We start from the raw sequence: 22784 nt of genomic DNA on the forward strand, positions 1-22784 counted from the left end.
CAGTGGCGGCCAGCTAATATGTGCTCCCGAGCGCCGAACAACCAACAAGATTTCCGACATGGCTAATCACAATACGAAACTCGGTTCGGTTATAATATCTCATTCAAAAGGTACCTACTTATTAAGCGCGCTTAACTTGCAGACCGACTTTGACTTGTGCCTATGTTCGTAGCAGTTCGTTTTCGATTGCGATCCAAAATTTAACTGCTTTGTCGCATATTCTGTGGAACAGTCGAAAGCGTGGGTCCATACCATTACATACTATTCTTTGCAAATAATACCATATCAAGAACGGCGTTCGGAGTTTTACCACCACATCAGAAGGAACGGTTTATTCAGTAGAAAGTTAAACTAAAACGCGTATGTTTGATATTATTGTCGATATCGTTGTTTCAATTTACCATCTGCTATTTTTCAGCGAATGTTACGCTTCTTCGATACAAGCATACAGGATAAAACTTGTCATTAAGAGATGAGTGATGGTCAGATTACTTATTATCAGTTCAGTCAGTACTCGCCGTTGCCAGGCATTGTCTCTTGAATTTAAAACTTTTCTTACTCTGAGAAAGTTTTGAAGTTTAATTGCAGGTTATATCGATCTTGTATATCAATTATTAATAAGGCATATCAATTGCATGTTATACTAATTTATGATTACTTTTGTGTTTGTTCAACGTATAAATTAAGAATGAGTTTGAATGTGGAATACATTAAGAATAATAGGTCGAGTTTTGAAAACAAAGTGATAATAAAAAATGCCGGTCCACCTAAAACCTGAACTGATAATAAAATAAGAGTGCAAATCTGGATCGAAGGAGTTTACTCGATCATTTAACAAAACAATGTTATAACAAAGCTTGTAGCTCTGTGCATGTGATCAATTGAATAGTTTATTTTGTTTTACGTGTTTAATTTACGATGTTGATTCAGTTTGGACAATCAGCGGTGTTACTGATGTAACTCACCTTTCTGAAAAAATCAAAAAACATAATTCTTATCATTTACATTTACAAAAAGTTTTGAGCTTAAAGGTTTTAGGAAAAGTTGACATCAGAATGCAATTGGATTCAGGCTACCGTGCCTAAGGTAAACACCATAGTGAGCTATTTAATAAAAATCGATACAGGTCAAATTTCCCAGAACATGATTTCAATGTGACGCTTAAAACGTATGACTTCCTAAATAAAGTTCAGTACCTAAAAGGTAAACTCTGTGCAATTTACGCCCGCGACGATTTTTCAAAAGCTAACGGCGCTTTATCAATTTTACAACTTTTTTATAGTACTTGTTTATTAGAAGACTTTCCCGAGACTGTGAAATTACTAAAACTTTTGTGCACCATTCGTGACCTTTGGAATGACCTCAGTTGAAAGCTAAAGATGTTTCTCAACGTTAAAAAGAATAAAATCTTTTAACACGTTGAGCCAGGACAGACTGAACGCACTATCAGTGTTAAGCATTGATAGAGGTCTTTGCTAAACAAAATGAACAGAGAATAGAACTTCTTTATAAATAGGTATGTACCTTTATTTAATTTATTTTATGACTTAATGTTGTAATCCGGTGAACCCCCACATATTTTGACCACCGGCCGCCACTGATTGTGTCAACACATAATTTTTATAGTTTTGAAACTTCTAACCTTTCTTGTGACGTATCCTTGTGTAAAACAGTATGAAAATAACTTTTTTTGTGTTTTGTGAATTTTTAAGCATTCTGATCGACGTGTTTAACCTTTTTTCCTTGTTATTTGTATTTGTCAGCGAGAAATTATATTAATTTGTGGTGATTTTTCTTAACGAAATCATACTATTTAAATCTTCAAAAACCTACAACCTCTAACCTTTCTTGTGACGTATCCTCGTGTAAAACAGTATTAAAATAACTTTTTTGTGGTTTTGTGAATTTTCAAGCATTTTGATCGACGTGTTTAATCTTTTTTCATTGTTATTTGTGTTTCTCAGCGAGAAGTTATATTAATTTGTGGTGATTTTTCTAACGAAATCATACTATTAAAATCTTCAAAAACCTACTCAAGATGGATTTACGAGATGATGAAATCACTGATATTTTGATGAACAGTGACAATGAAGACGAAAATATCGAAACCATCGATGACCTGACATTATTCTCCGATGATTCCTCTTCTGATGACGAGGAACCCTTTGCCGTAGAATCCCAACCAAGTGCTAAACGGAGACGAGAAGAAGCCAGGATATGGAATGATACAAATTTCATTCCAACACTGCACAACTTCGATGATTTTCAGTCCGGTATAAAAACGCACGTTAATTTGAAGGACAGTTATCTCGAAATGCAACTTTTCCAACTGTTTTTTACCAAAGACATTATGAACACAATTGTTTCTGAAACAAATATTTATTCAAAATCCGCATCCCAGAACGTATCCGCATGGTCAAAAATAAAGAAATGGGTTGACACTACGGAGGAAGAAATGTACGTTTTTCTTTCCACCATAATTTTGATGAGTCTTGTTGGAAAAAATTGCATTAAGAAATATTGGACCAATAACCCCATAATAGAGACACCATTTTTCAAAAAATTATTTTCTCAGGATCGTTTTTTACTTATCCTGAGAAATCTCCATTTTGCAAGTCAATGCTCCAACAATGACAGACTTTTCAAGATTAGGAGCATTTTGGACCCACTGAGAAAAGTAATGAAGGAAACCTTTTATCCTTACCAAAATTTGTGTATTGATGAAAGTTTGGTGTTGTGGAAAGGAAGGCTATCTTTTAAAATTTATATACCCTCAAAAAGGCACAGATTTGGAATAAAATTTTTTGTTTGCTGTGATGTGAATACGGGATACGTATTAGATATTATAATTTATACCGGCGGTGAATCAGACATCCAAAGTCATCCCAATGTTGGAATATCGGGATCTGTGGTTTTGACTTTGCTTAAAGATTATCTTGGCTGTGGGCATCGTCTGTATGTAGATAACTGGTATACTTCACCCGCTTTATTTGACTGCCTTTTTGAAAATAAAACTAATGCTTGTGGGACGGCAAGAACCAATCGGAAGCAAATGCCTAAATTGGATATGAAAATTAAAAAAGGAGATGTAATATCGTTTAATTCGCAAAACCTAATGGCATTGAAATGGCGAGATAAACGGGATATTGTGATGTTGACGAATATTCATGCCAATAATATGATGGAAACCACAAAAATTGACTACACTACAGGAGCTAAAAAACATAAACCTGAAGCTGTAGTGGATTACACAAAGAATATGGGAGGTGTTGATAATGTAGACCGAATTCTCGGATTAGGAGCAGCTGGCCGCAAAACAATTAAATGGTATAAGAAAGTATTTTTCCGGCTACTAGAAATATCAATAATCAATGCGTTTTTCATGTATCGCTCCGTGAAATCCAAAGAAACCACATTTGAAGAATTTAAAGAGAAACTTGTCACGCAGATGGTTGAAAAATATCACACTCCACGAGCATCATCATCAGGGGGTAGGCGAGGAAACGACAATCCCATTAGGCTTACAGAAAGGCATTTTCCACAGCCAGTTCCACAAACAGAGTGCAAAGGCAGCAAAGCACAACGTCGTTGTTTTGTGTGCAAGCACACATCAATAAGGAAACCTCAAAGAAAAGAGACAAGATACATGTGCTATGAGTGTGACGTTGCTCTTTGTATACATCCGTGTTTCATGGATTTCCATACAAAAAAACAGTATTAATTAAATACTAATTTATGTAGATAGTTTAAAATTTTCTCCATATACTTTCCAATAATAGTGCTAAGTGAAAATAATTGTGTTGCATACATTTTTTTACCGTTTTGTTCCTGTGCCAATGGTTTGTGACTCCTAAAAAACAATCCCGGTTTTTTTGCTATAAAATCTGAAAATGGTGAGTAAGATTTTTTTAATCATTTTTGGGTTATTGATACTATCATTATGCATACATTTAATCAAAAAAATATTTTTTTTATTTAAAAAAAAAAAACTCACTCCCGGGAGCACGGCCAGTATCACGAAACTTACTCCCGGAAAGGTTAAAGCCAGAACTAGCTAACATAAACCTCTGTTGGAATAGAAAATACTTGCAAAGTTACTTCTTTGGCATGACCTATTTTATTTTTTTACTCTTTTATACGCCCATGGAGCTTTTACCATCATTTTTTACTATCATTTTTATATTCGTTAGCTAAAATCTGCAGGAATTGGCTCTTTTGCTTCATAATTTGTTTGTGAACGGTGCCTTTCAAATAAGTCCTTATGCCTAGCGTGTCGAGTAGGTTCTCTTACATTGACTGGACTCATATATTGGAGGCAAATTTGCCAATCCTCTCCTGGTTTGGAACCAACTAGAACAGCTCTTCCAAACCACTCCACCTTCAAAAATACTTATTCTATGAAAATCTTCTGCATCCTATGCAGTTCCTATGGGTGTTCTAGAGTGCTAATAATTACAAAAAATTGCATCATTGATGTTGTAGCTGAAAACGATTTTTTCGAAAATTCGATTCCCAAAAGTCACGAGCCGCCACTGATCCTATGTATACATATATACTTCCGCCATCCATTTAAAAGTTTGAAACAATAACCCGGGAAATGTTTCTTACAGTTTCCATGAGATGGCCCTCTGATGGTGATAGTTCCAATGTGTTTAGGACCTCTATTTCCTATTTCTAGTTTACAATGTTTATTTTTTTTTCAGGTGGTGGAACTCAAAGATCTCTGAGCTGGGACTCTCTGTTCCCCGCTCCATACTTCCCTGCGATCCTTGCCAGGAGGCTGTGAAGATCTTGAAAACCAGTGGACAGGACGCCATTCCCGTGGTTGATGCTGGCGGGTAAGCTTTATAAAACCTTTATTAAAATTAGAGTCTGGTGTTTGTAAATAGCCTCGACAAAGCACGCTTTCTACCCTTAGAAATAATCAAAAGATTTATGCATGCAGTGTTCTTCATCAAAGATTGTTATAAAATATTGCCTAAACACATATCCAAATATGCACTATCCTGGAAAGCGATGCCTTCCTGTAATAGTAAGGCTCTGTAATCCCATGAGGTTGGCAATTCCGGATCTCCAACTAGACCCTACAGAAACCAATTTTACAATGAGCTGTAGGTTTATTGTAGGCGCTAAGCTTTAAAGCTGACCAGAAGTTGATACAGAAATCGTCGCAATAGGTGATATTTAGGCCCGAAAGGCGGCAGGCGGTGTGCGCGGAAGAGGGCAGCATTCGCCTATGCCTTTCTCTGTCGTACATATGTTTTACGCACATTTCTCTTTTGCTTACGGTCATTATAATGTCGATGCAATAAAATCGGGAGTTTGCAAACATTTTATAAAATCAATAGTGGAATTGGTCAATTTACAGAAAAGTGGGACACGGTTCATATGCACATTTTATTTTAAATTAGGTAACAATGAGAAACAACTATTTCAGTAACTGAAATTGGAAAATAATGTATTTTAACAGCCATTACGTGAAAACAAATGATAATTTGACGTCTTTTCTTACCTAAAAACTTTCACATCAACAACAACGGCCGCCAAGTGAATAATCGAATTGAATTTTAATGAAATTGATACTAAAATGCATTATTTTATAACTCTATAACAGATGATATATGTGATGTTCTATCCTTCAGGATATACAGCCGTGGACTTCTTGCCACAGACTCCCAACACTCCTTGGATGGAAGATACCTCTTTCAGTAATAAATAGGTTACTTGTTATTAACTGGTTTATTTAGAATATCGCGTGTACAATATAACCGCGTTGGTCAACCTTTATCGGTACTCGCTAGATTCGGTCTCCAGTGGGATTCCAATCAAACCTAACCTAAAGCTGAGACGCCCTCTGTCGTCGGAGGCTAAAACTAAGAGCACTGCCATCTGTGTCTGAAAGCCCGAAGCTTTATACACAACAATATATCAATCATGATTTTGAATTTCCTCGTCCAAAGAGACTCTGCAGATCTACCTATTGTGCATTTCAACAAACTCATTTTGGTGCTTCTTCAAACACATAGAGGCATAAATCGTGATCCTTGAGGTATTTCAAAATATTATGTAATTTATAATCAATAATGTAACTAAAAGCCTTGTATTTTCTCGATAGGGAAAGAAATAGTAGATGAGACCGTGTCGCCAACTCATCCACTAAGTGCTGGCAATACATTATAATTTAAGATTGTTTTTTGCGTTTAGTTTTGGTGTAGCCGTCAATTATCAGATACCAAGAACTATTGAGCTTAGCCCCGTCGTCTTTATTGATATTTATGGGATTTTTCACTGCACCGCCTATCGGAACTTCTAAATATGGCAACACCGCTTTTTAAAACTAAAATAAATAAATGTTATGGTGCTAATTTATGTGTGTTCCACTTTTTTCTATTTCTTTCCTTAGTTTACTTTCCATTCTCCTCCTAACATACCATTTCTGTTATCCTCACAACATTTCACATTTACACAAGAATCGAAAAGTTGTTTAAAATGGATTTACCCGTGTTTAGTGACCAGATCTGAATAACCAGGTACTTCCCCACCTTCCTCTTCTCCATCTCCTTCCCTTCTTCCTTCCTCACTCCCTTCTTCCTTCCTCACTCCCTTCAGCCTCTCAACATACCCCAATTGATGATGCTATAGTGCCACTGGCTCCAAACGTTTGCAAGCAGTTGGGATTGTTAAAAGCATTTGATAATAAACTATTGATTATTTTTTTCAGGGCGATCAAAGGAACGGTGACCCAAAGTCACCTGATGAACAGACTTCTGGTCAAGAAAGTCGCGTTGACGGATCCCGTTGAGAACGCTCTCTTCAAGGCATTCAGGAAAGTGGACGTCAATAACAGCCTCGGCTACGCTTCCCGCCTCTTGGAGAAGGACCCCTTCATTTTGATCACAACCAACAAAACTGGTGCGTTACTTTTTATTTAAATCAACGAGGTTGGGATGTTTCTCAGAAATTCATATGTAACATCTATTTCAGCTCTTTAACAAATTGTGAACAGCTGACACGCATAGCAACACTACAGCTGATAACAACGGCGACCTTTCAAATGTCAAAAAACAATATTAGCCATTTCATGAAAATGTTACATTAAAATTTGTGTGAAAACAACCCAACAGTGAAGAGGAAGTAACAAATCCCTATGGCGTAAGGGTCCCACTATTTGACTTCGAGTCAAGGGATTGCAGATTCAATTCCCGCCACTGCAAAAATATACCTTCATAAATAATATTGATTTCAATAGTTAGGTTAGATAGGTTCATTGTCTATCTATAAATAGTATAAAACAAAGTAGCTATCCGCGTCTGTCTGTTTGTGCGCTTAGTTCTTCTAAACTATGCAACGGATTTTTATAGGGTTTTCACTATCATCTTAAGAGTTTCTTCCGGAAGCTTTATATATGAGTCGTGTAATTTCTATACCCGCTATATCAACTTTCATTGATTTGGAGAAAACCGCAAAAAACTGTCACATCTCTAGCGTACATAAGTAATTGCATTACAATTTTTTATATAATGAATTGGAGTAATAAAATTTCGAAAAGCATTTATTTTTCTATATATGTCTGGCAATAATTAAGTAATTTCGATAAATAAAATGGATAAACCGGATTTTGATACTCACTTCGTGATATAGAGGCTTTTGAAAGTCAACTGAGCTGACATGGCGGGTTTAGAAACACACGTGTAGATCATTTGGACACACGAGCGTGGCGTCAGAGCGGCGGCCATATTGTATTTTCCCAAAATAACTGCTTGTGATTGGTTGAATCCGATATAGCGCGTTTTGATAGTAACTTTCTGTATGATATAGCGGATTTGGTTTCTCACTCGCAGTTTTAACATGGTTTTTGGTCGTGATAAGGAGGGTTTTGAAACTAAATTTTAGGCTCCTCTTGTTGCTCGCAAAAATGTGAACAAGATGTCATACTCGGACTCAAAAATCGGATATAGCGGGTATAGAAATTATAGGATTCATATATAATGCATGCATGTTACATTTATAGAAAATAGAAAAAAGTTAATTTTTGTAATCAAGTAGAAAAAAAATATTTTCGGGTGCTTACATTGCTAACGCTGGCTAAACCTGATGAGGGTTCCATGAAATATCATGGAACCCTCATAAGGTTTAGAATTTTTTTTTTTTTTTTGGTTTTTTAATTTTATGAAATATCATTAAAATGACAAATAAACACACCTTTAAAAAGTGATATAGAGTCATTAAAAGTGATGAAACAAAAACTAGGTTAAATAGTTACCTATGTAACCTATTTAACCTAGTTGTTTCATCACTTTTCATGATTCTATATCACTTTTTGATGAGATCCCCAGTCACCTCTTATGAGATACATCAAAACAGCGTATTACGGAGTTGTATATCTTGAAAAGGCCTCACAACCTCAAATCTTTACCTGCAAACCATTTATAAGTCCTCGAACAACGCCGAGTACACGTCAGCTAGTAATTTCATTTAAAAGTCCTCGAGCAACGCCGAGTACACGTCAACTAGTAATTTCATTTATAAGTCCTCGAGCAACACCGAGTACACGTCAGCTAGTAATTTCATTTATAAGTCCTCGAGCAACACCGAGTACACGTCAGCTAGTAATTTCATTTATAAGTCCTCGAGCAACACCGAGTACACGTCAGCTAGTAATTTCATTTATAAGTCTTCGAGCAATGCCGAGTACACATCAGCTAGTAATTTCATTTAAAAGTCCTCGAGCAACGCCGAGTACACGTCAACTAGTAATTTCATTTAAAAGTCCTCGAGCAACGCCGAGTACACGTCAACTAGTAATTTCATTTATAAGTCCTCGAGCAACACCGAGTACACGTCAGCTAGTAATTTCATTTATAAGTCCTCGAGCAACACCGAGTACACGTCAGCTAGTAATTTCATTTATAAGTCTTCGAGCAATGCCGAGTACACGTCAGCTAGTAATTTCATTTAAAAGTCCTCGAGCAACGCCGAGTACACGTCAACTAGTAATTTCATTTATAAGTCCTCGAGCAACACCGAGTACACGTCAGCTAGTAATTTCATTTATAAGTCCTCGAGCAACACCGAGTACACGTCAGCTAGTAATTTCATTTATAAGTCCTCGAGCAACACCGAGTACACGTCAGCTAGTAATTTAATTTATAAGTCCTCGAGCAATGCCGAGTACACGTCAGCTAGTAATTTAATTTATAAGTCCTCGAGCAATGCCGAGTACACGTCAGCTAGTAATTTAATTTATAAGTCCTCGAGCAACACCGAGTACACGTCAGCTAGTAATTTAATTTATAAGTCCTCGAGCAACACCGAGTACACGTCAGCTAGTAATTTCATTTATAAGTCCTCGAGCAACACCGAGTACACGTCAGCTAGTAATTTCATTTATAAGTCCTCGAGCAACACCGAGTACACGTCAGCTAGTAATTTAATTTATAAGTCCTCGAGCAATGCCGAGTACACGTCAGCTAGAAATTTCATTTATAAGTCCTCGAGCAACACCGAGTACACGTCAGCTAGTAATTTCATTTATAAGTCTTCGAGCAATGCCGAGTACACGTCAGCTAGTAATTTCATTTAAAAGTCCTCGAGCAACGCCGAGGACACGTCAACTAGTAATTTCATTTATAAGTCCTCGAGCAACACCGAGTACACGTCAGCTAGTAATTTCATTTATAAGTCCTCGAGCAACACCGAGTACACGTCAGCTAGTAATTTCATTTATAAGTCCTCGAGCAACACCGAGTACACGTCAGCTAGTAATTTCATTTATAAGTCCTCGAGCAACACCGAGTACACGTCAGCTAGTAATTTAATTTATAAGTCCTCGAGCAATGCCGAGTACACGTCAGCTAGTAATTTAATTTATAAGTCCTCGAGCAATGCCGAGTACACGTCAGCTAGTAATTTAATTTATAAGTCCTCGAGCAACACCGAGTACACGTCAGCTAGTAATTTCATTTATAAGTCCTCGAGCAACACCGAGTACACGTCAGCTAGTAATTTCATTTATAAGTCCTCGAGCAACACCGAGTACACGTCAGCTAGTAATTTAATTTATAAGTCCTCGAGCAATGCCGAGTACACGTCAGCTAGTAAGTTCATTTATAAGTCCTCGAGCAACACCGAGTACACGTCAGCTAGTAATTTAATTTATAAGTCCTCGAGCAACACCGAGTACACGTCAGCTAGTAATTTAATTTATAAGTCCTCGAGCAACACCGAGTACACGTCAGCTAGTAATTTCATTTATAAGTCCTCGAGCAACACCGAGTACACGTCAGCTAGTAATTTAATTTATAAGTCCTCGAGCAACACCGAGTACACGTCAGCTAGTAATTTAATTTATAAGTCCTCGAGCAATGCCGAGTACACGTCAGCTAGTAAGTTCATTTATAAGTCCTCGAGCAACACCGAGTACACGTCAGCTAGTAATTTCATTTATAAGTCCTCGAGCAACACCGAGTACACGTCAGCTAGTAATTTCATTTATAAGTCCTCGAGCAACACCGAGTACACGTCAGCTAGTAATTTCATTTATAAGTCCTCGAGCAACACCGAGTACACGTCAGCTAGTAATTTAATTTATAAGTCCTCGAGCAATGCAGAGTACACGTCAGCTAGTAAGTTCATTTATAAGTCCTCGAGCAACACCGAGTACACGTCAGCTAGTAATTTCATTTATAAGTCCTCGAGCAACACCGAGTACACGTCAGCTAGTAATTTCATTTATAAGTCCTCGAGCAACACCGAGTACACGTCAGCTAGTAATTTCATTTATAAGTCCTCGAGCAACACCGAGTACACGTCAGCTAGTAATTTAATTTATAAGTCATCGAGCAATGCCGAGTACACGTCAGCTAGTAATTTAATTTATAAGTCCTCGAGCAATGCCGAGTACACGTCAGCTAGTAAGTTCATTTATAAGTCCTCGAACAACACCGAGTACACGTCAGCTAGTAATTTCATTTATAAGTCCTCGAGCAATGCCGAGTACACGTCAGCTAGTAATTTCATTTATAAGTCCTCGAGCAATGCCGAGTACACGTCAGCTAGTAATTTCATTTATAAGTCCTCGAGCAATGCCGAGTACACGTCAGCTAGTAATTTCATTTATAAGTCCTTGAGCAATGCCTAGTGCACGTCAGCTAGTAAGTTCATTTATAAGTCCTCGAGCAACACCGAGTACACGTCAGCTAGTAATTTAATTTATAAGTCCTCGAGCAACACCGAGTACACGTCAGCTAGTAATTTCATTTATAAGTCCTCGAGCAATCCCTAGTGCACGTCAGCTAGTAAGTTCATTTATAAGTCCTCGAGCAACACCGAGTACACGTCAGCTAGTAATTTCATTTATAAGTCCTCGAGCCACACCGAGTACACGTCAGCTAGTAATTTAATTTATAAGTCCTCGAGCAATGCCGAGTACACGTCAGCTAGTAATTTCATTTATAAGTCCTCGAGCAATGCCTAGTGCACGTCAGCTAGTAAGTTCATTTATAAGTCCTCAAGCAACACCGAGTACACGTCAGCTAGTAATTTCATTTATAAGTCCTCGAGCAACACCGAGTACACGTCAGCTAGTAATTTCATTTATAAGTCCTCGAGCAATGCCTAGTGCACGTCAGCTAGTAAGTTCATTTATAAGTCCTCGAGCAACACCGAGTACACGTCAGCTAGTAATTTCATTTATAAGTCCTCGAGCAACACCGAGTACACGTCAGCTAGTAATTTAATTTATAAGTCATCGAGCAATGCCGAGTACACGTCAGCTAGTAATTTAATTTATAAGTCCTCGAGCAATGCCGAGTACACGTCAGCTAGTAATTTCATTTATAAGTCCTCGAGCAACACCGAGTACACGTCAGCTAGTAATTTCATTTATAAGTCCTCGAGCAACACCGAGTACACGTCAGCTAGTAATTTAATTTATAAGTCCTCGAGCAATGCCGAGTACACGTCAGCTAGTAAGTTCATTTATAAGTCCTCGAGCAACACCGAGTACACGTCAGCTAGTAATTTCATTTATAAGTCCTCGAGCAACACCGAGTACACGTCAGCTAGTAATTTCATTTATAAGTCCTCGAGCAACACCGAGTACACGTCAGCTAGTAATTTCATTTATAAGTCTTCGAGCAATGCCGAGTACACGTCAGCTAGTAATTTCATTTAAAAGTCCTCGAGCAACGCCGAGTACACTTCAACTAGTAATTTCATTTATAAGTCCTCGAGCAACACCGAGTACACGTCAGCTAGTAATTTCATTTATAAGTCCTCGAGCAACACCGAGTACACGTCAGCTAGTAATTTCATTTATAAGTCCTCGAGCAACACCAAGTACACGTCAGCTAGTAATTTCATTTATAAGTCCTCGAGCAACACCGAGTACACGTCAGCTAGTAATTTAATTTATAAGTCCTCGAGCAATGCCGAGTACACGTCAGCTAGTAATTTAATTTATAAGTCCTCGAGCAATGCCGAGTACACGTCAGCTAGTAATTTAATTTATAAGTCCTCGAGCAACACCGAGTACACGTCAGCTAGTAATTTCATTTATAAGTCCTCGAGCAACACCGAGTACACGTCAGCTAGTAATTTCATTTATAAGTCCTCGAGCAACACCGAGTACACGTCAGCTAGTAATTTAATTTATAAGTCCTCGAGCAATGCCGAGTACACGTCAGCTAGTAAGTTCATTTATAAGTCCTCGAGCAACACCGAGTACACGTCAGCTAGTAATTTCATTTATAAGTCCTCGAGCAACACCGAGTACACGTCAGCTAGTAATTTAATTTATAAGTCCTCGAGCAACACCGAGTACACGTCAGCTAGTAATTTCATTTATAAGTCCTCGAGCAACACCGAGTACACGTCAGCTAGTAATTTAATTTATAAGTCCTCGAGCAATGCCGAGTACACGTCAGCTAGAAATTTCATTTATAAGTCCTCGAGCAACACCGAGTACACGTCAGCTAGTAATTTCATTTATAAGTCCTCGAGCAACACCGAATACACGTCAGCTAGTAATTTAATTTATAAGTCCTCGAGCAACACCGAATACACGTCAGCTAGTAATTTAATTTATAAGTCCTCGAGCAATGCCGAGTACACGTCAGCTAGTAATTTCATTTATAAGTCCTCGAGCAACACCGAGTACACGTCAGCTAGTAATTTCATTTATAAGTCCTCGAGCAACACCGAGTACACGTCAGCTAGTAATTTAATTTATAAGTCCTCGAGCAATGCCGAGTACACGTCAGCTAGTAATTTAATTTATAAGTCCTCGAGCAATGCCGAGTACACGTCAGCTAGTAATTTAATTTATAAGTCCTCGAGCAACACCGAGTACACGTCAGCTAGTAATTTCATTTATAAGTCCTCGAGCAACACCGAGTACACGTCAGCTAGTAATTTCATTTATAAGTCCTCGAGCAACACCGAGTACACGTCAGCTAGTAATTTAATTTATAAGTCCTCGAGCAATGCCGAGTACACGTCAGCTAGTAAGTTCATTTATAAGTCCTCGAGCAACACCGAGTACACGTCAGCTAGTAATTTAATTTATAAGTCCTCGAGCAACACCGAGTACACGTCAGCTAGTAATTTAATTTATAAGTCCTCGAGCAACACCGAGTACACGTCAGCTAGTAATTTCATTTATAAGTCCTCGAGCAACACCGAGTACACGTCAGCTAGTAATTTAATTTATAAGTCCTCGAGCAATGCCGAGTACACGTCAGCTAGAAATTTCATTTATAAGTCCTCGAGCAACACCGAGTACACGTCAGCTAGTAATTTCATTTATAAGTCCTCGAGCAACACCGAATACACGTCAGCTAGTAATTTAATTTATAAGTCATCGAGCAACACCGAATACACGTCAGCTAGTAATTTAATTTATAAGTCCTCGAGCAATGCCGAGTACACGTCAGCTAGTAATTTCATTTATAAGTCCTCGAGCAACACCGAGTACACGTCAGCTAGTAATTTCATTTATAAGTCCTCGAGCAACACCGAGTACACGTCAGCTAGTAATTTCATTTATAAGTCCTCGAGCAACACCGAGTACACGTCAGCTAGTAATTTAATTTATAAGTCCTCGAGCAATGCCGAGTACACGTCAGCTAGTAAGTTCATTTATAAGTCCTCGAGCAACACCGAGTACACGTCAGCTAGTAATTTAATTTATAAGTCCTCGAGCAACACCGAGTACACGTCAGCTAGTAATTTAATTTATAAGTCCTCGAGCAACACCGAGTACACGTCAGCTAGTAATTTCATTTATAAGTCCTCGAGCAACACCGAGTACACGTCAGCTAGTAATTTAATTTATAAGTCCTCGAGCAATGCCGAGTACACGTCAGCTAGAAATTTCATTTATAAGTCCTCGAGCAACACCGAGTACACGTCAGCTAGTAATTTCATTTATAAGTCCTCGAGCAACACCGAATACACGTCAGCTAGTAATTTAATTTATAAGTCATCGAGCAACACCGAATACACGTCAGCTAGTATTTTAATTTATAAGTCCTCGTGCAATGCCGAGTACACGTCAGCTAGTAATTTCATTTATAAGTCCTCGAGCAACACCGAGTACACGTCAGCTAGTAATTTCATTTATAAGTCCTCGAGCAACACCGAGTACACGTCAGCTAGTAATTTAATTTATAAGTCCTCGAGCAATGCCGAGTACACGTCAGCTAGTAAGTTCATTTATAAGTCCTCGAGCAACACCGAGTACACGTCAGCTAGTAATTTCATTTATAAGTCCTCGAGCAACGCCGAGTACACGTCAGCTAGTAATTTCATTTATAAGTCCTCGAGCAATGCCGAGTACACGTCAGCTAGTAATTTCATTTATAAGTCCTCGAGCAATGCCTAGTGCACGTCAGCTAGTAAGTTCATTTATAAGTCCTCGAGCAACACCGAGTACACGTCAGCTAGTAATTTCATTTATAAGTCCTCGAGCAATGCCGAGTACACGTCAGCTAGTAATTTCATTTATAAGTCCTCGAGCAATGCCGAGTACACGTCAGCTAGTAATTTCATTTATAAGTCCTCGAGCAATGCCTAGTGCACGTCAGCTAGTAAGTTCATTTATAAGTCCTCGAGCAACACCGAGTACACGTCAGCTAGTAATTTCATTTATAAGTCCTCGATCAACACCGAGTACACGTCAGCTAGTAATTTAATTTATAAGTCCTCGAGCAATGCCGAGTACACGTCAGCTAGTAAGTTCATTTATAAGTCCTCGAGCAACACCGAGTACACGTCAGCTAGTAATTTAATTTATAAGTCCTCGAGCAACACCGAGTACACGTCAGCTAGTAATTTAATTTATAAGTCCTCGAGCAACACCGAGTACACGTCAGCTAGTAATTTCATTTATAAGTCCTCGAGCAACACCGAGTACACGTCAGCTAGTAATTTAATTTATAAGTCCTCGAGCAATGCCGAGTACACGTCAGCTAGTAAGTTCATTTATAAGTCCTCGAGCAACACCGAGTACACGTCAGCTAGTAATTTAATTTATAAGTCCTCGAGCAATGCCGAGTACACGTCAGCTAGTAAGTTCATTTATAAGTCCTCGAGCAACACCGAGTACACGTCAGCTAGTAATTTCATTTATAAGTCCTCGAGCAACACCGAGTACACGTCAGCTAGTAATTTCATTTATAAGTCCTCGAGCAATGCCGAGTACACGTCAGCTAGTAATTTCATTTATAAGTCCTCGAGCAATGCCTAGTGCACGTCAGCTAGTAAGTTCATTTATAAGTCCTCGAGCAACACCGAGTACACGTCAGCTAGTAATTTCATTTATAAGTCCTCGAGCAATGCCGAGTACACGTCAGCTAGTTATTTCATTTATAAGTCCTCGAGCAATGCCTAGTGCACGTCAGCTAGTAAGTTCATTTATAAGTCCTCGAGCAACACCGAGTACACGTCAGCTAGTAATTTCATTTATAAGTCCTCGAGCAATGCCGAGTACACGTCAGCTAGTAATTTCATTTATAAGTCCTCGAGCAATGCCGAGTACACGTCAGCTAGTAATTTCATTTATAAGTCCTCGAGCAATGCCTAGTGCACGTCAGCTAGTAAGTTCATTTATAAGTCCTCGAGCAACACCGAGTACACGTCAGCTAGTAATTTAATTTATAAGTCCTCGAGCAATGCCGAGTACACGTCAGCTAGTAATTTCATTTATAAGTCCTCGAGCAACACCGAGTACACGTCAACTAGTAATTTCATTTATAAGTCCTCGAGCAACACCGAGTACACGTCAGCTAGTAATTTCATTTATAAGTCCTCGAGCAACACCGAGTACACGTCAGCTAGTAATTTCATTTATAAGTCCTCGAGCAACACCGAGTACACGTCAGCTAGTAATTTAATTTATAAGTCCTCGAGCAATGCCTAGTGCACGTCAGCTAGTAAGTTCATTTATAAGTCCTCGAGCAACACCGAGTACACGTCAGCTAGTAATTTCATTTATAAGTCCTCGATCAACACCGAGTACACGTCAGCTAGTAATTTCATTTAAAAGTCCTCGAGCAACGCCGAGTACACGTCAACTAGTAATTTCATTTATAAGTCCTCGAGCAATGCCGAGTACACGTCAGCTAGTAATTTAATTTATAAGTCCTCGAGCAATGCCGAGTACACGTCAGCTAGTAAGTTCATTTATAAGTCCTCGAGCAAAACCGAGTACACGTCAGCTAGTAATTTCATTTATAAGTCCTCGAGCAACACCGAGTACACGTCAGCTAGTAATTTCATTTATAAGTCCTCGAGCAATGCCGAGTACACGTCAGCTAGTAATTTCATTTATAAGTCCTCGAGCAATGCCTAGTGCACGTCAGCTAGTAAGTTCATTTATAAGTCCTCGAGCAACACCGAGTACACGTCAGCTAGTAATTTCATTTATAAGTCCTCGAGCAATGCCGAGTACACGTCAGCTAGTAATTTCATTTATAAGTCCTCGAGCAACACCGAGTACACGTCAGCTAGTAATTTAATTTATAAGTCCTCGAGCAATGCCGAGTACACGTCAGCTAGTAAGTTCATTTATAAGTCCTCGAGCAACACCGAGTACACGTCAGCTAGTAATTTAATTTATAAGTCCTCGAGCAATGCCGAGTACACGTCAGCTAGTAAGTTCATTTATAAGTCCTCGAGCAACACCGAGTACACGTCAGCTAGTAATTTCATTTATAAGTCCTCGAGCAACACCGAGTACACGTCAGCTAGTAATTTCATTTATAAGTCCTCGAGCAATGCCGAGTACACGTCAGCTAGTAATTTCATTTATAAGTCCTCGAGCAATGCCTAGTGCACGTCAGCTAGTAAGTTCATTTATAAGTCCTCGAGCAACACCGAGTACACGTCAGCTAGTAATTTCATTTATAAGTCCTCGAGCAATGCCGAGTACACGTCAGCTAGTAATTTCATTTATAAGTCCTCGAGCAATGCCTAGTGCACGTCAGCTAGTAAGTTCATTTATAAGTCCTCGAGCAACACCGAGTACACGTCAGCTAGTAATTTCATTTATAAGTCCTCGAGCAATGCCGAGTACACGTCAGCTAGTAATTTCATTTATAAGTCCTCGAGCAATGCCGAGTACACGTCAGCTAGTAATTTCATTTATAAGTCCTCGAGCAATGCCTAGTGCACGTCAGCTAGTAAGTTCATTTATAAGTCCTCGAGCAACACCGAGTACACGTCAGCTAGTAATTTCATTTATAAGTCCTCGATCAACACCGAGTACACGTCAGCTAGTAATTTCATTTAAAAGTCCTCGAGCAACGCCGAGTACACGTCAACTAGTAATTTCATTTATAAGTCCTCGAGCAATGCCGAGTACACGTCAGCTAGTAATTTCATTTATAAGTCCTCGAGCAATGCCTAGTGCACGTCAGCTAGTAAGTTCATTTATAAGTCCTCGAGCAACACCGAGTACACGTCAGCTAGTAATTTCATTTATAAGTCCTCGAGCAATGCCGAGTACACGTCAGCTAGTAATTTCATTTATAAGTCCTCGAGCAATGCCGAGTACACGTCAGCTAGTAATTTCATTTATAAGTCCTCGAGCAATGCCTAGTGCACGTCAGCTAGTAAGTTCATTTATAAGTCCTCGAGCAATGCCTAGTGCACGTCAGCTAGTAAGTTCATTTATAAGTCCTCGAGCAACACCGAGTACACGTCAGCTAGTAATTTCATTTATAAGTCCTCGAGCAACACCGAGTACACGTCAGCTAGTAATTTAATTTATAAGTCCTCGAGCAATGCCGAGTACACGTCAGCTAGTAATTTAATTTATAAGTCCTCGAGCAATGCCGAGTACACGTCAGCTAGTAATTTCATTTATAAGTCCTCGAGCAACACCGAGTACACGTCAGCTAGTAATTTCATTTATAAGTCCTCGAGCAACACCGAGTACACGTCAGCTAGTAATTTAATTTATAAGTCCTCGAGCAATGCCGAGTACACGTCAGCTAGTAAGTTCATTTATAAGTCCTCGAGCAACACCGAGTACACGTCAGCTAGTAATTTCATTTATAAGTCCTCGAGCAACACCGAGTACACGTCAGCTAGTAATTTAATTTATAAGTCCTCGAGCAACACCGAGTACACGTCAGCTAGTAATTTAATTTATAAGTCCTCGAGCAATGCCGAGTACACGTCAGCTAGTAATTTCATTTATAAGTCCTCGAGCAACACCGAGTACACGTCAACTAGTAATTTCATTTATAAGTCCTCGAGCAACACCGAGTACACGTCAGCTAGTAATTTCATTTATAAGTCCTCGAGCAACACCGAGTACACGTCAGCTAGTAATTTCATTTATAAGTCCTCGAGCAACACCGAGTACACGTCAGCTAGTAATTTCATTTATAAGTCCTCGAGCAACACCGAGTACACGTCAGCTAGTAATTTCATTTATAAGTCCTCGAGCAACACCGAGTACACGTCAGCTAGTAATTTCATTTATAAGTCCTCGAGCAACACCGAGTACACGTCAGCTAGTAATTTAATTTATAAGTCCTCGAGCAATGCCGAGTACACGTCAGCTAGTAAGTTCATTTATAAGTCCTCGAGCAACACCGAGTACACGTCAGCTAGTAATTTAATTTATATGTCCTCGAGCAACACCGAGTACACGTCAGCTAGTAATTTAATTTATAAGTCCTCGAGCATCACCGAGTACACGTCAGCTAGTAATTTCATTTATAAGTCCTCGAGCAACACCGAGTACACGTCAGCTAGTAATTTAATTTATAAGTCCTCGAGCAATGCCGAGTACACGTCAGCTAGTAAGTTCATTTATAAGTCCTCGAGCAACACCGAGTACACGTCAGCTAGTAATTTCATTTATAAGTCCTCGAGCAACACCGAGTACACGTCAGCTAGTAATTTCATTTATAAGTCCTCGAGCAACACCGAGTACACGTCAGCTAGTAATTTAATTTATAAGTCCTCGAGCAATGCCGAGTACACGTCAGCTAGTAAGTTCATTTATAAGTCCTCGAGCAACACCGAGTACACGTCAGCTAGTAATTTAATTTATATGTCCTCGAGCAACACCGAGTACACGTCAGCTAGTAATTTAATTTATAAGTCCTCGAGCATCACCGAGTACACGTCAGCTAGTAATTTCATTTATAAGTCCTCGAGCAACACCGAGTACACGTCAGCTAGTAATTTAATTTATAAGTCCTCCAGCAATGCCGAGTACACGTCAGCTAGAAATTTCATTTATAAGTCCTCGAGCAACACCGAGTACACGTCAGCTAGTAATTTCATTTATAAGTCCTCGAGCAACACCGAATACACGTCAGCTAGTAATTTAATTTATAAGTCATCGAGCAACACCGAATACACGTCAGCTAGTAATTTAATTTATAAGTCCTCGAGCAATGCCGAGTACACGTCAGCTAGTAATTTCATTTATAAGTCCTCGAGCAACACCGAGTACACGTCAGCTAGTAATTTAATTTATAAGTCCTCGAGCAACACCGAGTACACGTCAGCTAGTAATTTCATTTATAAGTCCTCGAGCAACACCGAGTACACGTCAGCTAGTAATTTAATTTATAAGTCCTCGAGCAATGCTGAGAACACGTCAGCTAGAAATTTCATTTATAAGTCCTCGAGCAACACCGAGTACACGTCAGCTAGTAATTTCATTTATTAGTCCTCGAGCAACACCGAATACACGTCAGCTAGTAATTTAATTTATAAGTCATCGAGCAACACCGAATACACGTCAGCTAGTAATTTAATTTATAAGTCTTTGAGCAATGCCGAGTACACGTCAGCTAGTAATTTCATTTATAAGTCCTCGAGCAACCCCGAGTACACGTCAGCTAGTAATTTCATTTATAAGTCCTCGAGCAACTCCGAGTACACGTCAGCTAGTAATTTAATTTATAAGTCCTCGAGCAATGCCGAGTACACGTCAGCTAGTAAGTTCATTTATAAGTCCTCGAGCAACACCGAGTACACGTCAGCTAGTAATTTCATTTATAAGTCCTCGAGCAACACCGAGTACACGTCAGCTAGTAATTTCATTTATAAGTCCTCGAGCAATGCCGAGTACACGTCAGCTAGTAATTTCATTTATAAGTCCTCGAGCAATGCCTAGTGCACGTCAGCTAGTAAGTTCATTTATAAGTCCTCGAGCAACACCGAGTACACGTCAGCTAGTAATTTCATTTATAAGTCCTCGAGCAATGCCGAGTACACGTCAGCTAGTAATTTCATTTATAAGTCCTCGAGCAATGCCGAGTACACGTCAGCTAGTAATTTCATTTATAAGTCCTCGAGCAATGCCTAGTGCACGTCAGCTAGTAAGTTCATTTATAAGTCCTCGAGCAACACCGAGTACACGTCAGCTAGTAATTTCATTTATAAGTCTGTTATGTATATGTATTTGACACAATGTTACGATACTTACTTAGCCCATAGATGTGTTAATAGGCTGTTATTGTGTGTGGTTTTTCTAAGTACATTATTGACTGTTAATATGATTGAATAGTGGGTGGCCAAGTTTGACTTTGTTGGTCTTTGAAGGCCAACGCGCCAGAGTCCCTTCTAGTGGTTGAACTGGAAAAGAGCTCGCCAAACCGACCTACCGACGGTAGAGCATAATTCTCCATTCAGGGCGGGGAAAAATATATCCCATCCACATGATGTTTGAAAGGAAGTTGCAAGGTTGTAGAATGAAAGTAATCTGGATAAACTTTGGACTGGCCGTAACAAATTATATTTGATAAATTTCACAGAGAAATACAAAAAAGGTGAAAACTTACCCCCATCGACCAGAACGTAGAATCTATCTACCCTGTCTAAAATAATAAGAACGTATTTAGTTATGAGGAACGAACACTGAGTGCCGCGAATGGCGGAGTAGATGAATCAGCCATGTAGCTAGAGGACGGCAGCATCAGGATGTGGCTGGCCGACGGCCCAGTGTGGTCCAGCCAGTAGGAGTAGACGGCATCAGAATGTGGCTGGCCTACGGCCCAGTGTGGTCCAGCCAAGAGGAGTAGACGGCATCAGAATGTGGCTGGCCTACGGCCCAGTGTGGTCCAGCCAAGAGGAGTAGACGGCATCAGAATGTGGCTGGCCTACGGCCCAGTGTGGTCCAGCCAAGAGGAGTAGACGGCATCAGAATGTGGCTGGCCTACGGCCCAGTGTGGTCCAGCCCTGAGTAGACGGTTAATCCGTAAGTTGCCCTTCCACGAGGCAAGGTGGAACTTAATAATCCTCTGAATCAAAATGCACACGGCGAAAACAGTTTATCGGCAGAAATAATCACCGATCACTTGGATAAACTCTGATTACCTCCATGGCCACACATGGCGAAATACGTTTTCATTATCCACGCCACCCGGGGCGAATTCCACTCGCGGGAAATATTATTAGACTTCTAAACTTGAATCACAAACTGAACATTTCGGTATTAATCACGAATCCATGAAATATCTTTCGATCAGATCCTCAGAGCCCCAGAAATAATAATTGACCCCCCGACCGGACACCCTCTCTCTTGTCTGACCGGCCGGGAAGTGAAGCCATCTTGAATTTTTTCTCACTTCCTGTTAAAGTTCCTTGTTGCCAGAGCATAAACAATAGACAAGATAAATCACAGATTTGACAGGTTCTTACTTAATGTAATAATCGTATGTTATTTTCATAACATTACCCCGGTCGCCCCCAACGTGTTTGCCCTCAAACACAAGGAGAACAAAATAAAAGCCTGAGCTAAGAGATACCCTAACTTGGTCTGATGGGTTCCTAAAACATACATGATATAATAACATAAAAAAACGAGTTATATAGCAGAAATGTACTAAAAGTAATAGTATGCTTGCAAAAGGGTGTGTCACAAAATCAGTCGCGCCCATCATGCGTAAGACATGATGGATGAGTCTGCGGCGCATCCAATTGAAGTTCAGAGTATTAGATATAACAAAATCAGAACTTAGAAATAAAGACCTTAAATTGTACACAATTAGCAGTAAGAAGATACGTGAACGGGGCCCGTAATCACCCGCAGCATGTACGACGCTGGGTGATGTATTCTGACTCTCGTCTGGGACTACCGTAGACGTAGCATCTATAACAGAATAGAACTTAAAATTAGTATACAAATATTATCACTAAAGCATGACATCAATATACATCAAAACATTAAATATGCACAAAGCATCACTGTTCAGATTCACTTTTTTAAATAAGCCAAAGTAGGCTACACTCGTAGATGGTGTACCATCTGCACT

The 22784-nt window shown here is 39.3% G+C and overlaps 1 protein-coding gene across 2 annotated transcripts in view; it reads left to right on the forward strand.

Moving 5' to 3' along the window:
* The window catches only part of Cbs (Cystathionine beta-synthase), a 49928-nt gene that overhangs the window by 22280 nt on the left and 4864 nt on the right, over positions 1-22784 (forward strand). For both annotated transcript variants that reach the window (XM_089640913.1, XM_089640914.1), the window contains exons 9-10: positions 4704-4838; positions 6722-6912. In XM_089640913.1, the coding sequence (XP_089497039.1) occupies positions 4704-4838; positions 6722-6912 (326 nt within the window). The remainder of the gene's footprint in view (positions 1-4703; positions 4839-6721; positions 6913-22784) is intronic.

Source organism: Hesperophylax consimilis, chromosome 16 (assembly GCF_061612785.1).
Source record: "Hesperophylax consimilis isolate HC1 chromosome 16, BYU_Hcon_1.0, whole genome shotgun sequence".
Lineage (NCBI taxonomy): Eukaryota > Metazoa > Arthropoda > Insecta > Trichoptera > Limnephilidae > Hesperophylax > Hesperophylax consimilis.